General features: G+C 42.4%; 1 protein-coding gene across 1 annotated transcript; it reads left to right on the top strand.

Moving 5' to 3' along the window:
• The first annotated feature begins 2068 nt into the window (after positions 1 to 2068).
• On the top strand, positions 2069 to 14205 carry inka2 (inka box actin regulator 2). Its single transcript, XM_070851141.1, has 2 exons — positions 2069 to 2140; positions 12949 to 14205. Exons 1-2 carry the CDS (start codon positions 2069 to 2071, stop codon positions 14191 to 14193), a joined length of 1317 nt encoding a protein of 438 aa, XP_070707242.1. The 3' UTR covers positions 14194 to 14205.
• Positions 14206 to 17203: the final 2998 nt, after the last annotated feature.

Genomic DNA, 17203 nt, shown 5'->3' with positions numbered 1-17203 from the left:
TGACTGATATAGATACAGCGATCAGCACCTTCACACCCAGATGGACTGATTTAAACCAGAAGTACATGATATTCATTCATGTCTGCAAACAATACATTCACTGCTTTCAGAGAAACCATGCAAGGATTTGTGGTTCTGTCCATCTATAAGTTAGTGCTGAAAGGATTAATCAATTAACAGAAAAACAATTGGAAACTATTTGTATAGCCAGTTAAGAGATAAGATATTAAGATAAGATATTCCTTTATTAGTCCCACGACGGGGAAATGTACAGTTACTAGTTTTAGTCTTTCCCTCGGTAAAACTAGACCAAATGTTACCTACTTAGGTGTCCTTAGTTTGTGTTAGCTGTACTTAACTAATGAGGCATTTATTGTTTCAGTAGACTTTACTAATCAACAACACTGATTGGACATCCAGATTAAAAAGTGGTGAAACTGACCTTTAATGAGTTACCTTGTTAGTTGCTTACTTTCTCGTTTAAAACAATCAACAAGTTGAGCAATTAGTTAGTTAGTTAGTTAGTTAGTTAGCATAAACAGTTAAAGTTAAAGGATGGAAGTAGCTGCATTCAGGACGACACTAAACACACAGAAACAGTAATAAATCTGCTCTGACTACAGCAGAGGACTCACATGACTACAATGACTATTGCTGTTATCACATCAGCACTCTGAATATTCACAAAGGGTAACAAGAAAACACACACGTCACTTGAAGTTTAATGTTATGCTAAGATGATTCACAGTTTCCCTCTTTCGTTGCTTTTGGGATCTGAGTTGGATCCACGTCTTTCTCTGTCTCTCCGTCCGTCCATCTGATCTGCATCACAAACACCAGGACTGATATTAAAACCTCCAGATGACAGAGGGCAGATCAGAGGGCACAGAGTTCCCTTACTGCTCGCTGGACACCGTAGAACTGGATGAACTGGCAGAGAAAACTGATCTACATTTGGATTTTTATCATGTATGTGATGCATTACATATGACTCCATGTACACGTCAGTGCCCCTCGTCCATTTGAGACTGTAAGACGCCAGAACACACAAGTACTTCACATCTTCAGATTAGACGAGAAGGGCTGAAGGGTTCATGGACTGCATGTGCAACCTTTCGGATATGTCAAATCCATAGTGTGAGTGATAAACAGCTTTCAGATCGGGCCCCTTGTATATGCAGCTCTTCCTCCCCCTGCTAACAAAGTATTATATCCGGGTCACGCAACAAAAGCCTGTGGCTCAGGTGCTTCCTCTCTGGCTGAAGTGAAGGTGGCCAGGAAGCTGCCCTTACGGCTCCTTTCATGACACATATGGTTTCTTTTAGACACATCCTCCTTAAACTTCCTCCTTCGGTCCAGCTTGCTGCAACAGAGTCTATTCTACTAGTCTGTCAGCGTTATGGATACAGATATTTACTTTAATTTTTCTAGGCTCAGTCAGTAGCCAGAACTGACTGATCCTCCAGCCTTAATTCAAATATTTCCAGATGTTTTAGTCTCTCTACAGATCTCTGTGAAATGATTACAAGCTGCGGTGGACAATTCCACTTGTCTATAATAAACGAGGGATCCCTGTTTTATCCAAGTTTGAATGAGATTTAGTCTATCCTGAGAGGCTCACTCATTGGAGGAAATTGGATGGGCAACGTAAGCGCTCCTCTTGAATGGGAAAACAGCAGAGGGGGAAAAACGGGCTGAGCAACACACACATAGACACACTCACAGAGCAGGCTGACAGCAGCTACTGAGACATACACACACACACTGAGTCTCCTGATGCAGCCACATGAAGGACCTCATTATCATTTTGTGGAGTAAACGCGTTTTCGTCATCAGGACTTGTTGTTTTTAGCCACAGGATTGGCGTCTTTACGAGCGGTGCGCGCATTCCTTTGCAGAATTTGCGCATCTCCAATTGCAAATTGTTTTTTTTCTGCTCTTCACACGAGCGATGCTTTAATTTCCCAGCACCAGGAGGAAGCTTTCATAGTCATGCTCGCTCGGCGACTGGCGAAGCGTTTCGTCTGAAATCCGCGTGTTTCCAAAAAAAAAAAAAAAAAAGAAGAAGATGGAACAACAGCTCTCCAAACCAGAATGCAGAAACATGGATGCGTGTCTGAGGCGACTGAAGCAAGAACTGGTATGTTGTGTTGTGTCTACTGTACTTCTACTATTGCAGTCACCAGTGAAGGGTGTTCTTATTACTTTTATTCACGGACATTTTAAACATGTAGCGTTTTTAATACGCATGCAAATTGGCACGTTCATTGGCGCGGAAATAAGAAATATTAATTCCTCATAAAAAAAAAAAAATTACATCAGATGTGGTGATTTCTTCGCTAATTGCGTGTTTTGACAGATTTCCCTTCATATTGTGGTTTTAAGCTTCAGCTGGGAGTGCATGTGTATTTTTTAAATCGCGCTAATCTGTGTAGGCTTAAAGCTTTGGGCACACCAGAGGCATGTGTACACATCCTCCTCCTCTCCGTCCATGCATCTGGGACAGATGTTTTAAGCATAATGAGCTCAAGACAGTTTCTCCTCTTTTCCTAAGGAGGACGGTTATTAGTTGGATTGCTCCCAAAACAAATAGTTGTAAAATTCAGGGTATGTTGATGTCTTGGAGTGAATTTAATCATGTGTTGCAACTGAAAGGATTACTCAACACTTGACTGATTTACTTTTACAAGCAGAAATGCCAAAAATTTGCTGGTTCCTCTGTTTTGTGTTAAACAAAAAATTGAACAAAACAAGACATTTGAAGACATCTCCTTGAGCTCTGGAAAAAGCGAGACAGATATTTTATTGACAAAACAATTAATCGAGAAAATATTCATCAGATTAATCGATAAAGCAAATAATTGTTAGCAGCAGCCCTACAATAAAGTCTTTCTTTCACAGGGGAGCAGTCACATTGAGTTTCATCACATTATTATGCCCTAAATGAATTTGTCAGTCTCTCTTATTCAATATGTCCATGTCTCCTCTTCTCTAATAAACAAACTTGTTTGATGGTGGCAGACTTAGAGTGCTATCTCTTACGCCCGTCTTTGAAATGTAAAAACAAAATGTGTAAGCTGCACCCTCACACCCAAATCATTTGGCAGTGACACACTGTGGACCCATTTTCAAAGGAGCCTTAACTGGCACAGATTTCATTTGGAATCATCTTCAAAGCAGACACAGAGGTTTTTTTCTTTTCTATCCAGCCACTGGCCTGCAGAAAAGCCTCGCTGCCTGTTTTGCAACATGATCTGCTCTGTGACTTCTTGATTCGCTCCTCAAAATTAGCCACACGTCTGTGAAGTGGCACTTGAGATTTTAGGGGAGTAGACATTGATGCCAGGAGGACATGTTGTGTTATAGCTGCCATATCACAGTTTGGTAACATAATAGAAGAAGTGTCGTGCCATGCCGGGGATCAAACAGGAGAACAGAGAGCAGATGCCGGTTAAAAAGCCAAGGCAGTCTCCCCCTGCACGGGACCATGTGGGATGCAATCTGTTGTTCAGAAAACAGGGGCCGTCTATGCCAAGGTTGTCACTTTTCTTTCCACTGTGACGGATTTTCATCCAGTGCTCACTGGAGAGTGGAAAACCAGCTCCATCTGCAACACATGAGATCACAAACATCTACCAACTGACTTACACCTGTGACACAGAGCGCAGTAGTTCTTCAAGAGCACTTGTGACTACAAAGACTGTGAAATAGTTTTAAAAGCACCATGCCAGTTGGTTTGCATATTTTACTCCATTTATTGTAAATCGCATGCACCTTTAATCACATATTAAATGTTTTGCAAACCATGCATCCAAGAAATATGAGTGCATTTTGAGTTTCAGGGTGACATTGGTGTCATCTTCTAATGCTGATGTTTCTGTCTCTACGTTTGCTTCTTTTTGCAAGAAGTGAGCAGGGATTCAATGCTCTGGAGGCAAAGTTTCAAGAGTTCATTGATTTTCATTCTATGGAAATGGACGGACACTAATTGCTTCCAGGAACACATAGACAAATAAATCAAAGGAATCTAAAACTGTGCAGCACACATTTGAAATCATTACGCAACTTTGTAAAGCACACACAATGTTTAAATAAGGAGCTGAAACCTGCCAAAAAAAAAAAGCATGGTCATTAAAATGTTCGCCTTGATACAATTAAGTAACTACAGAAAGAAAGGTTTCTCAGAGGAGGAAAGTCTGTGCAGTTTAGTTTGCATGTCTGTAGCATTATAGAAATGTGAGCATGGCGTTCAAAGCCGGTGCAAAAGTCACGTAAATTACATCTGTGAGCTCGGAGCAGATACCCTGAAACCCAATGCACTGTCAGCTCTAAAAGAAGACGAGTGTCATACGAAAGTGTGCGCACTGTGTCAGAGGTCGGGTGGGGAGGGGCATGTTCAGTCTGTGTGGGGTAGTGTCAGGTCACGTTTGAACACTTGACCCTTCACCTGACAAGGTCTGGCGATAGTCCACCGACTGCTGACCACATCCAACTCACCAGTGATGCTAGAACTCAAACCCGGTGGATTAGTTTTCAAGTCAGGAATGTATCACTGTTTTATATCTTTCTACTTGTGTCGCAGGGTTTATCAACAGCCTGTTAGCTACCATTTGTTGCTTTAAAAAGCGATGCATGGCTCCATAGAAATCCTGAGGATATAATGGGAACAATGAAATATTTTTAAGTTCATGACTCATTATTCATACAACAGACAGACAAAGAGTCATGAAAACTAAGATAAGCCCTTCCTGCCTACTTAGAGTCGAATATACAAATGCTGACATGCCTTTGAGTCATGTTGTCTAAATGTTGGGTTCACACCTGCTTAACACCAGAGTTTCAGACACTAACGCATAAGTCAAACCTTTTGGTGTCATCGCCTCTGAAGCTGATTTCATATGCATCATACTCCTTTATCCCTCTCACACCTGAGGCGCATTTCAAGTATGACTGTCACCTTGGAATTCAACACCAAAGCCAGCAAGCATGAGATCATGAAATCTGAGAAAAATTCACACAAGCGCCAAACATATAGTCTATTCTGGAGAACTTGTGTGCTTCAAAGTTGTTCTTTGTTACCTTTAGGGTGTGGGATCAGAAAACGGTACACAACACAAAGAAGTGCGGTGGTTCAACTTTGTTTGGTGCCTCCCTCACGGCTCCCATTCTCCAACCTGCCCTTCCTTCCCCTCAGCTAAAATTGGCCCAGCTCTTGGTGGCAGCTGTGGGGTTTTGCGTGGGTGATCATTGTGCTTGACATGGAACCGCTAACCTTTCACAAAGCCTGTTTATCCTGATGAGATCGTGCACCTACAGTTACTTGCTTAATCGTGGTTCAGAAAATGGAAATCACTGCTGAAGACATCTAGAATTTATTGTTTCAAGAGACAGTTGGGAAGATAATTATGCTGCTGCTGGAACCACACGTGACCCCACTGGTCTAATATTGAGCTGTGTCTCTGCTCTCCTCTGTTTGTTGTTCATCTGAAGAAAATTATGTGGATTATTTCTCATGGGTATTGCTCTCACTGAGGCTTACACCAGTATTGTGCTCTCATGTTGTTGTGTCTTTTAGGGCTTCAAATTAGACTTTGTCTTACGTTATCACTGTCTGTGGCTAAAAGAAATTGGATTTTTGCAATTGTTCTACTAAAATGGAAAATGTGTTAATGATACATTAAAGCAGCAATACTTGAGCAGCAGAACAAGCAGTAAACAGAAAATTGAAAAATTATCACCTTGTGAAGTTATTGTGTTGAACACGTTATTTTGCAGATGCCTATTTACACACCCAGCAGAACTCTATTAGCATTTATTTGAGTTTGTGGAGAATCTAATCTCTATGAAGAGATATCATCTGTGTATGAATCTGAATCTGTAGCAGACAGCAGACACAATTTTGGGTGTCTGAAACCTTCTGGTTTCCATTTGTAGTCCGTCTGAAGCCTGAGTGTTATTGACCAATCACATTTGGAGACAAGATGGAATGCATTGGCCAAAATGCAATCTGAGAACCCATCTTCGATAGACGATTATCTTTTTTAATTATCTGCATTCATATGTAAATGTGTGTTTATAGAGATTACCTGAAATGTCAAAGAGAGGAGAGAAGAGGTTTTGGTCTAGATATCCATTAATCCGTTATCTGGATATCCACTGGCTACACCACAAGCATCGAAACACTGGCACTTGCCCCCAGAGGCTAAATTGTTGCCATGCGATAGCCAATGGGTTCAAACATTATTGGACACCTGACAAAAGTCCAATATTCACTCTCTTTTTTTAGTTCTTCATCAACTTCTGAGAAAGATACCTGGCAGTTCAGGTGCTAACTGCCCCACTATGTTCATCAGCTAGTCGCTAAGCTCAGCAGTCTACTGTTTGGCACTGGCTCCGTAAGGACAGTGAGACTGAACCAAAACAACAATGCTGCAGGTCGCAAAACCAAAACAATGAGCTCAAAGGTGCTAAAATGCTCTGTAAAGCTGGAAGAAACTGTAGGTTTGGGTAATAATTCTCTATCGATTCTTCATTTCGAGCTAAAATAACATGTAGCCATTCGATCCACTGTTCATGTAGAAATATTCATGAGTGCAGCTTTAAAGTCTTTGGAGGCCCATTTGCTCCCTGAATGCTGCTCACCGTGAAAGCTCACTGCAGTCACACGCATTTTCATCAGGAAATGCATCTCTAGATTTACGCTGCTTTTAATGTTACTCCAAGACGGGGGAGGGCTCTGAAGTCTCTGCAAAATGAACGTCACATTTGATGTTACAACTGTGGGCTGGAGAATTGGCTGTGCACTTTCACTGCCCACACACAAGGTGCTGACGTCAACTGCTGTGCTATCAAGCATCTATCTAACAATCATTGCTTCCGGGGAAGATTTTCAGCCAGGAAAGACAACAGATTTGGTCCCAGACTGTCTCCAAATATCACCAGGCTAAAATGAAAATGATGATGATGATGAGATGGATCCTAATCATCCTGCATCAAGCACGTGTGCTGGGGTAAATGAGCTCTAGTAGGAAACAACCTATTAAACCACCTCCCATCTCTGAAACGGCTGCCAGGGAAGCTTTCCTGGGCTCCAGGTCATAGGAGCAGATATAGTCTTGGATTAAGTACATTCATACATTCTATTTTAACGGGACAGTTCATCCTGCACTCCACCTTATTACTTATTGCTGATATTTAGGGTTTTATTTGCCAAGCTTTTGGGATGTCTCTCTGAGATTTCTGCTGCCAGCCCAATGCAGTGGCGGTGAATGTAATATCCTTTGAGGTGCTCACAGCATTGAGGTTAAAATTTTAAAGATGCATGCGCATCATCTCGTTCCAGAAACATACCAGGTCCCATTGCTCTGGAAAACCCACAAAATCCACTGCCAGGAGTTTTCACAGGAATGTTTGCTTTTTAATAGCAAAATGGGAAGTGTTTACAGTGAGGTCTATAGATTAACAAACAAGTTCTCAGAAATTCACGACAAAATATGTTAATTTAAACACCACATTTGGTTTGACTTAGGCATTGGTGGTGACTCAATGAAAATCAAACATCTCATGGTTTCGGTTGAAGGAGCTACTTGGCTAACATGAGAGAAAGAGAGAGGTTTGGGTTATGGAACGATCAAGGTCACGATTAATGGAAGAAAACACTGACTGTTCATATGAGACAGAGTGGGAATAGCAGCATCTCGTGACATTTTGTTGTCAGGCGGTAATGCAAACAGCCACCAAGCTACTAACAAAGACGTTGATTCAAGGAATTTGCACAGACGACAGGTGCTGTCACTTCTCTTGGGGTGGAGGCAGAAATCTGAGACAGATTCTTCAAAATCTGGGCAAATAAAACCAAAAATATCTGCAAGCTAGATACCACTGGCTACAGGTGAGAAAAAAAAAAAGCATTTTTTTTTAAAAATGAGGTGAAACAACCCCTTAAAGTCCTACCTTATGTGAGGATCAACCATGTCGTGAGACACCAAGAGGGGCATATCACCATATTGAATATAATTAAATAAAAAATTTAATAAATTAAATAATATAAGAAGAAAATGCGGATGTCTACACTAACGACTAATTTGCCATGACATCATAGAGGAGGAATTTGTGTCCCATACCCTAAATACCCTTTTGGAGAACATTATTCACACTTCTTCCTCTCCTTTACACACCCCCGAGGACATTCGGACCAAACAGAGGCACCATATAACCTTTTTCTGTCAAAGAGACATTCATTGCACAGTACACAGTAATTTATTTCTTTCAGTGAACGCTCCACAGCTTTATTGCCCTCTTTGATTGCGACCTCGGGGCTGTCCACAGCGGACTGTGGCCTGTCCAGCAGTTAAGTCACAGAGACCTCTCTGTATCCCCCGGACAGAGACCCCATTCCTGTCCTTGACCCGCACAGCGCACCATTCATTTTCTAATTATGGGTGGAGGTGGAGGGAGGGTGGAGTACACTAGCTGCTCCTGCAGGCCAGCTTCTTCTAAACAGGAAGACCTTTTGGGCCTGATAACCTTGGCCTCAGCATCTCCTCCCCCTCCAGCCAATAACAAACAAACAACAACAGTGAATAGCCTGTATTTCATAGCCAGAATAGAGCGGCTGTTTGTTTTTGATTTCTTTTTTGTGTGCTTATTTCTCCCCTTAATAATCCAGTGAATTTATAGCTATTTATAACATGCAAACACACACACACACACACACACACACACATACATGCCTCAACAAAAGACACTGACTTCATTCAAGCGAGGCATGTCTGAACATGCGTGGATGTATGAGCTCAGTGTGTTTGCACAGTGAATTTATTTGTCTCTTCATAACTGAAGGAGGTTATATCAAGGCTGGAAAGAAGGCACAGAGCTCGATCTCAGCAGACAGCAGAGGAGGAACACTGGTTTATTTATACTTTGTGGTGTTTAATTCACCTCCATGCATATTGAATGGTTTCTGAGTGCACCATCACAGAACATGTAAAATAAAGAATCACCAACCAACTGATTTTTTTTTTAATTAAAATGGCCAGAACTTTTTAATAAGCCTCCATTCCACATTAATTCAAGACTGCCAACCATTGTTCTTAAACTTTGAAGCATTCAGCCCTTAATTGGCAATTATGTCTGGTTGGCTGGCATCTCTGCAGCCAAAGAAGAAGTGGTGGGGGATGAAGGGGGAGAATCTGGACAGCCCCTGTTTGTCTTTCTTTCATTCATTCAGCAGATTTTCACTTGGCTTGCTTTTTTAAAGTGATCTTTTTTTAGAAATACACGCTTGATGGATTAAATGGTTGAAAAAGTTTGGAGGCTTTAGCTCAAAAAGAAGATTTAACTAAACTTCACAAGACTGGGTTAATGATGCCAGTGTTTCTGGGCAGTACAGAAATTCCCTGCAGCCCCAATTTCATCCCAGTTCTCTTATTAAATTAGATCAGACAGACGTTTTTTTTTTCTCATCTCCATTTATTTTTTATTTTTTTTGGATAAGACCTTAAGGGGCTTCTGTAGGTTCTGACAGGCCTGCGACCTCTGTGTCCTCACGAGGCCTCGAGCTGATTCACACATTGTAAAAGTGAGACATCTCAGGACGAACAGCTTCTGTGTTTAAAGTAGAAACTGCTGCGGGTCATTATTTTATAATCACTTTCAGCATCCTGGGCAGATGCTAGAATGAAGGTTGAAAAGGGTGACATATTTGGGCCACAAAGCTCAGCCTTGAAATGGCAGTAGTAGAGTGCCTGGAGTTAGTTGGCATGGTAAAGGTGGAATAATTGGGTTTAGTTTACTACTGTTCCTTTCTTTGTTCCCCAGGGCACAATATGAATTATTAATGTAGCCTTAGAATAGAAATGCCAGTAAACAACTCAGTGTGTTTATAAAAAAAAAACCAATGGGGACGCCTGCGTTTTGGGAATAATGGAAAAGTTGCATGAGAGTGTTAAATTAGGGTGTTTTTGGTAAGCATGTGCAAACAGGTGTGGCCCTTTTAGAGTGCATGAGAATAGCCTGTTTAGAAGATGATATTTCAAAAGCAGGTTTAATACATTGAAGTGGTCCAGATTTCACCAGGAGCTCAGCGTGCGGTAATCCCTCAGCTGATCCCCGCATAAACTTCACTGAAGCCACATGTCTGCCTCGGAAGATGTAACGACAATACATAACTGCATGTCATCTTGTCTTCATACTTGTTGACCTTTGATGTGGGGGAAAGTAAACCATAATTATGCGCTCTTTCCCAGCCTCTCCCAAGACGGCAGCAATTACAGCTAATGAAGTCAGCCATATGTGGAAGGCACAAAGACGAGAGACAACCCGATTGTGCTAATTACACGTACCTTCACTGCCTAATTTAGCGAGCCAACGGGAAGCTCAGGGGCTTTTGTTCCCAACATGTGCATTGATAGGCTTATTATCTGATCGTAGAGGCCATTCACGCCCCTGTGCACCTACTCAGCCATATGTTAGTGATGAGCTGAGTGTTCCCCAGAGGTTCAATGTTAATGGTGCAGGGTATCGGTTAAGTGTCCAGGTACAGAACATGTGAAATGGCCTTTGAGCATATAGTGCCAAATTGACTAGTCTGTTAACAAAAAATTAATCAACAACAATGATGATCAATTAAGTAATTTATCAAGGAGGAATGCCAATAAATTCTCTGGTACCAGCTTTTCAAATGTAAATATTTACTGCATTTCTCTATTGTCTGTCATTTTAAATAGAATATCTTCAGAAACTAAAAGCAATTTGTAGACGTCACTTTGGGTTCTGAGAAACTGATGGGGACTGAACCCTTTTATGCAAAACTCAATTCTGTAGTCATTCTCTGTGAGGTTGTATGTAGGTACAGCAGTACTTTGAACTAAACGCTAACATGCTGATTTTTGGCACATATAATGTTTATCATGTTCACCATGTTAAATGTGTTAGCAGTCAACAGTCTATACAATTCATATCAGCGGTTGATGATTAGCACTAATCATGAAGTACAGCTGAGGTTGATGGGAGTGTTGTGAGTTTAGCAGGTATGAGGTACAAGAATTAAATTTTTTAATCTAAATGTAATTTTTGTGTTCCGTGACATGTGTTTGTTTTCCCAGTAAACCCACATTCTGCAACATTTCCATCTCTCACGGTGCTTATAGGTTGCTTTGTTTATAATGCCGTGCTCTCAGTTGTCCCACACAGCTACTTTTCCCACCCAGGGATCAACACAATCACTGCTCCCTCAAGATTAAGTATCACAGCCTGGTGTTGTTACACCTACACTCAACCCCCCCCCCCCCACTCTCCCATCCATAACCCCCCTCCTGTGTTCTTATGGTGTCATCTATAATTAAATCCATCAACAGTTTTCTCTTCGACGTCTAAACATATGGCGAGGGATCTGTCACCATCGCACATACAACCCCCCCTACCCCCTTTTCTCCCCCTTCCATCCCTACTCACCCGGCTGACTCTCGCCATCCCTCTCACTCTTCTCATTGTCAGTCTGTTTCCGCCTGAGTGAGCCCCCCTCCACCCTCAACCCCACGTTTGAGGGTTATAGTCTAGACGGGCAGCACTGATTGGCTGTCACACCCAGCGGTGTCCCCCCTTATTGGAGAGAGATACATATAGGGGCCGTCATACTGATCCGTTTGAAAGGTGAGAGACAGTGACTGGCTGGCAGAGGTGCAGACTAACAACAGAGGAGAGGAGACAGACAGGGATATCTATACCTCCTGTTTTGTGTGAGTTTATAGAAGGTAAGGTGTGGGGTCTCGATTCTCGAATGACTCATAATATTTGTTTAATAGAATGAGCTGCAATGAGTCCTGCCTGTTCTTTCAGAGGATATTTCAATTTAAAGTACGCTGTTTGTAGGCCTGTTTCATGTGAAACAAACTGCATTTATGTCTAGATGACAGTTATTTATGTAATTGTGGTTTCACTGACAAATCCTGATAGACCGCTCGGTCTGCTGCAGGTGTGCTATAGACGTGCTGTAGACGGTTCGAACCAACGCTTTCCCACAGACTCTGGCACGTTTTTCAAAATTCCTTTCATGCTTCCTCTCATCTTCTCACAGATTTTTCAAAAAAGGGGGGAGGGCTCCTGGTTTACTCATCAATCAGTTGCTACCTTTGCCAACGTGGGCATGTCCTTAGATGAAGATAAACCTGTTATTATATCAAAGGAATAACTCTGGGTCAAGTTGTGAAATGATTCCGGCCTACAAGTTAGGACACAGGTCACGATGCTGCCTCTGGGCTCTCTGTCTGCCTTCAGGATAAGACGGTTCGTCCAGGTCACATGACACAGGCTCTTAAAGAGATGAGAGCAGAAAGAGAGAGGAGGAGGAGGAGGATGATAAAAGCTGAGTGTATGATTACTGCTGCACAAAAGCAAGTAAGAGTGAAGACAAAGAGCTCGGAGGAGAGAGCAAATGAGGAATAAAGTAAATGGATGGATGAAGAAAAACTGGGATAGAAAGAGTCAGAAAAGAACGGCGAGCTGGTCTGTTTTGCAGCTGTCATGGGTTGGATCCTGTCTAGTACACAAGCCATATGGGACCGTGGCCTGTCATCCAAAACTAGGTCACATGACCCATATTTAAACAAGGTGAGCAGCTTGAAACAAACAAGACAAGAGCCTAACCGACACAGAGACAAAAAGCAGGACTATTACTGTAAGTTGTAGTCATTAGTAAATGTATTTAAGCCCTTTGTTACTGCCAGTTGATGGTGTGTAATTGCTTTGGTGGTGGTGCGAAGACAAATGATGAACAAGAGGGGTCACAAAGCAGAAATCAGTTTGTGATGGATGAGGTGGATTCTGCAGGAGGCTGAGAAGACGAATGATTGATTTGATTACCTCTACGAGGTCTTTAGGTGTTAAGCTGAACTGATCGTTTTAGATTTTTGTCGCTCATCATTTCATCTTGTGTCTGTCTCCCTGCAGGTGTGTATGAAAGAAGCTGGAGATGGCCTCCACGCTCAGATGAATTCAATGATGGGAGCCCTCCAGGAACTCAAGCTCCTTCAAGTTCAGACAGCACTAGAAAACCTTGACATTTCGGGTCGGCCCATTAACCGAGGCCTCCCACATCCTGGTCCAACAGTTCCTCTTGCAGCATCAGCTACAGCAGCTGTGACCTCAAGGCAGGATCACGGGTCCTGCTTTGGCCTAACCATGCCTGAGGAGCCCAGCCCGAGTCCAATGCCAAGTCCAAGGCCATCTCTGGAGAGTAGAAACACTTTCAGCCGAGGTGACAGTAACCCATCTCGAAACAGAAGCAGCCTGGGAACCTCCTCTTCCTCGGCATCCAGCCTTGAGAGCGAGAGTGAGAGAAGTGAAAGAAGCGCACAAAGCGAAAACAACCTTGAGTCTATACCCAAGAGGTGGTCAGGATACACTGCCCCGCAGGTGGATTTCTACGGACCAATGGTCGGAAACCCTCCACCGGAGCCGTACCCTCACCCACAGGCTCCCCGGCGTGCTCAGGTGGTGGATCTGCCTGGGATCCTGTACAGCCTCTCCAGAGAGGGCCCTTCATTGGACAGCGACTACTCCCAGGACAGCACAGACGACGGCAGCGACTGGACTTCTTCACTCATGAGCCGCAGCCGCAACCGTCAGCCATTAGTGCTGGGCGACAATGTCTTTGCCGACCTCGTGGGTAACTGGCTGGACCTGCCCGAGGTGGAGAGAGAAGACGAGGAAGAAGAGGAGAGGAGGGACAGGGGAGAGGACAAGACGGCAGACAGAGGGGCTGACAGACCGGACACCCCAGCTCACCCTCTTCGCCTCAGCCGCTCACAGGAGATCTGCAGGAAGTTCTCGTTAACTACAAACATCTTCAAGAAGTTCCTGCGCAGCGTCCGGCCTGACAGGGACAAGCTGCTCAAGGAGAGGCCTGGATGGATGGCTCCTGAGCTGCCAGAGGGCGACCTCTGCAAGAGGCCAAAGAAACTGGTTCCTAAAGGTTCAAAAGGCAGTTTCTACCTGCCGTTCTGGGCAAATGGACAGCAGAGCAAAGGCAAGCCATGTCTGCATCTAGCTGAGGCAGAGAGGAATCACCAACACCACTTCCCCCATGTCCACCAGCAGCCATTCGCTGGGATTTACTTAGACAGGAGACAGCCAGAGACTGGTCTGGAAAAAATGCAGCCGTTGTTTGACTACAACACAGCTGTGTGGGTCTGACAGTGAGGCCAACAGACTGCCACTGATGCCAAATTGAGTGAGTGACAGGTGCAGGGGGATTTTGGCTGTGCAGGAGGGGAGTGAATGAATGAATGGATGACAGAATGAGAGGCTTGGATACAGTTATCTTCCAAAAATGAACCGCTGAACTTCACACCCACAATGAGATTATCAGGGCAACATTTTGACAGACAATCCTAAAACCTAAACCTTGTTTGCTGTGTGCGTCTCTTGATGTGTGGGTGTTTGCTGGAGAGTGTCTGAGACAGATAGAGAGAAACATTTGATGTGAACTTATGCTGCAAGTTTTGTATTATTCAGATTTCCTCTTGTGTGTGTGTGCATGTACGACTGGGTTCTCTGGATGTCTCAAAAGACGGTACTTTGAAATGGACACCTTTCTCAGAATGTCACCACCTTCACAGATCTTTACAAAAAACATCCACAGACTCTTTGATTCTTTGCATCTATGAATAGAAACACCAACTGTTGGATTGCATGGTTACTGTTTTTATAATTGATGCTACAAACAGCTGTTACTGAACGCACTGCCACTGAACACAGTCTTAATCTCCCTTTTGTTTCCAACAGGCCTTGACGCCTTGGAAACTCAGGTTTAATTGAACCCGTTGGTCTCATTCACATTGCTCAGGGAATGAATGTTACAAAGGAGTAAACTATGAGACACTGCGGCATTTAAATGGGTTTCAAATACAGTTTAGAGAAGTCTTGTTTCATCTCATCTTGCCTATAAAGACATAACAGCAATACGGTGCATGACTACTTCAAAGATTGCACATTAAACCTATCTCTCGTAAACAGCAATGCTTGCTGTCATGTTAGAAATACTCATTTTTCTTCTCTGCCGTGTAGACATGGCACATGTTGAGTCAACTGTCAGTCCTCCTGGGTTGTTATGACGCGAGGGGGGGGGGCAAAGATGGCATAGCCAACAACAAGTACTGACTGAGTGACTGCCATCTGGTACCCGATCGTTATGTAAAGCTCATTCACTATAGGCTCAAAAAGAAGATACAAAACGTGCTTTTTTTGATCCCAGATCTTTGTGGATGAACTGAATTATGACTATGGCGTTACATACTGTATATACACACACAGGTCAACACATTACAGGGCTGTAACAGTGACGAGACAAATGAGATTGGAGGTTAAGACCCATAATTTCTATCAGACAGGATTTCATGTACAGAACATTGTACATATTTGTCATCAACCAAACAACAGCAATAATGAACTTTTAGTGTAATATCCCATCGCATGGTTTTCATTATTCTGCACAGATAAATATGTCAAAGTAATATTACAGTTCTTATCATAACACGTAAGCAACAACTGCTCTCTTGTATTTAAATGAAAAACTGATGAGTTAATCTTTGACCTGCAGTATCTACTCTGTTGTATCATAATGAACTGTTTCAGTGTTTGTCATTCCAAGCAGCATCATAAAAGTTAAAAAACACACTACAGCTTCCTTCACAAATTCACATAAATATCAGGATTCCCTCAGGATTACAGACGACACTGTCCACTCTGACCCAAAATGCTTTGTCTTTATAGAGGACCACCGTTATGCAAGGACAATCTGATACTCTTAACTTCTTATTGTTATGTGAAAAAAAACAGTTAACTTCACTCAGTTTTAAAAGGGATCCCAGACCAATCAACTTAGCCAGCAGGGATTAGGCCTTAGGTCTTTTGAGTGTCTTGGCCAGTCGATCCATATGGCGTTGTCTCAGTATTCAGGTCAATATATACCGCACATTCAGTGGGTCCAACACACACAGACCGTTTCTTCTGAAAGGGCTGCGCCATTAGGCACAGTTTGAGATGTCATATCACACAGTATGTGTATGTAAATGTAACATTTATTTCTTCCTATTTACAGTTGTCAAAGTGTAATTTTCAGCACTGTGGTTGATATTTTTCATCAGGGTTCTGCGAACCTTCAGTAGTGATTCTGTGTCATGTGCACTGTAAAACTGTCACTGACTCTTTGTAAATTAAACCTGTTTTCAGAAAGAAATGTCACTCTGTGTCTTGAATTTAGTTTTGTGTATCAAAGGTTTAATCTGGTCCTTGTTGTTGATATGTTGAACAGTTGTTGCTGCTAGTTTTTCTAATGTGTAGCAAACGGCATCCTGATAAACATGGTCGAAATCAATATCACAATATTATTTTCTTGATGCTTAAGCATATTGTGATACATATATATATTATATAAAATCAGATACAAATAGATTTTAATGCAATAAACCCTGTTTTATTGTCCATTACATTTGGACACAACTGAAAACAAAAATGCTAACAACTCATATTGTTAGTTTTTATCAGACTCATTTACACTCAGTTGTTTCTATTATTTAGCCTAAAGCTAATTGATTTTCATTGATATAGATGGAGTGGACAAAACAAAGAGAAGTACCTGTCAGTATAACACAATACAGTCAATACAATACGGTCCCACACTGCACTCCACATGAGTACAGTCTGGTGTCGCATGTTTTTTTTCTCCTCCCCTCTCTCTCCTCTTGTTTTCTCCCCCCACTTTCCCCACCACTGTAAAAATGGAATTTCCCCCCTTGGGGGATCAATAAAGGTGAATTGATTGATGATTGATTGATTGATACAGTTCAACAGCACCTCTAAAATGACACTACAGCAGAATCAATGCCTCTAAAACAGTCTCAACAATTTATTGAAATTATAACATTCAGAACAGGAGGATTTATTGCAAGACTGTTCAATTAGATATTAATAACTTCTTGGAGTTCCCATTGGAAACCTGGTGTGCCAGGAAATCTGGCACATAACTACCTGTAAAACCACACTTTTAAACACCAGATATGTGTTAATTTGTGAGCTTAGCCGCAATGCAGATTTTGTTACCGTTGGATAGAACCAGGCTAGCAGTTTCCAAATGTACCTCTAGTCTTTGTGCTGAACTAACTGGCTGCAGGTGGTAGCTTCATATTCACTGTACAGACATTAG

The sequence above is a fragment of the Pempheris klunzingeri genome, chromosome 2, assembly GCF_042242105.1.
Source record: "Pempheris klunzingeri isolate RE-2024b chromosome 2, fPemKlu1.hap1, whole genome shotgun sequence".
Taxonomy (NCBI): domain Eukaryota; kingdom Metazoa; phylum Chordata; class Actinopteri; order Acropomatiformes; family Pempheridae; genus Pempheris; species Pempheris klunzingeri.
Note: the sequence above shows the minus strand (reverse complement) of the source record. Positions and strands in the feature narration are given on the sequence as shown.

Excerpts from the sequence above, each read along its gene's own strand:
- inka2 (XM_070851141.1), top strand. The coding sequence starts at position 2,069 with ATGGAACAACAGCTCTCCAAACCAGAATGCAGAAACATGGATGCGTGT. Across the intron at positions 2,141-12,948 it reads GGCGACTGAAGCAAGAACTG|GTGTGTATGAAAGAAGCTGG; the intron begins GTATGTTGTGTT and ends GTCTCCCTGCAG.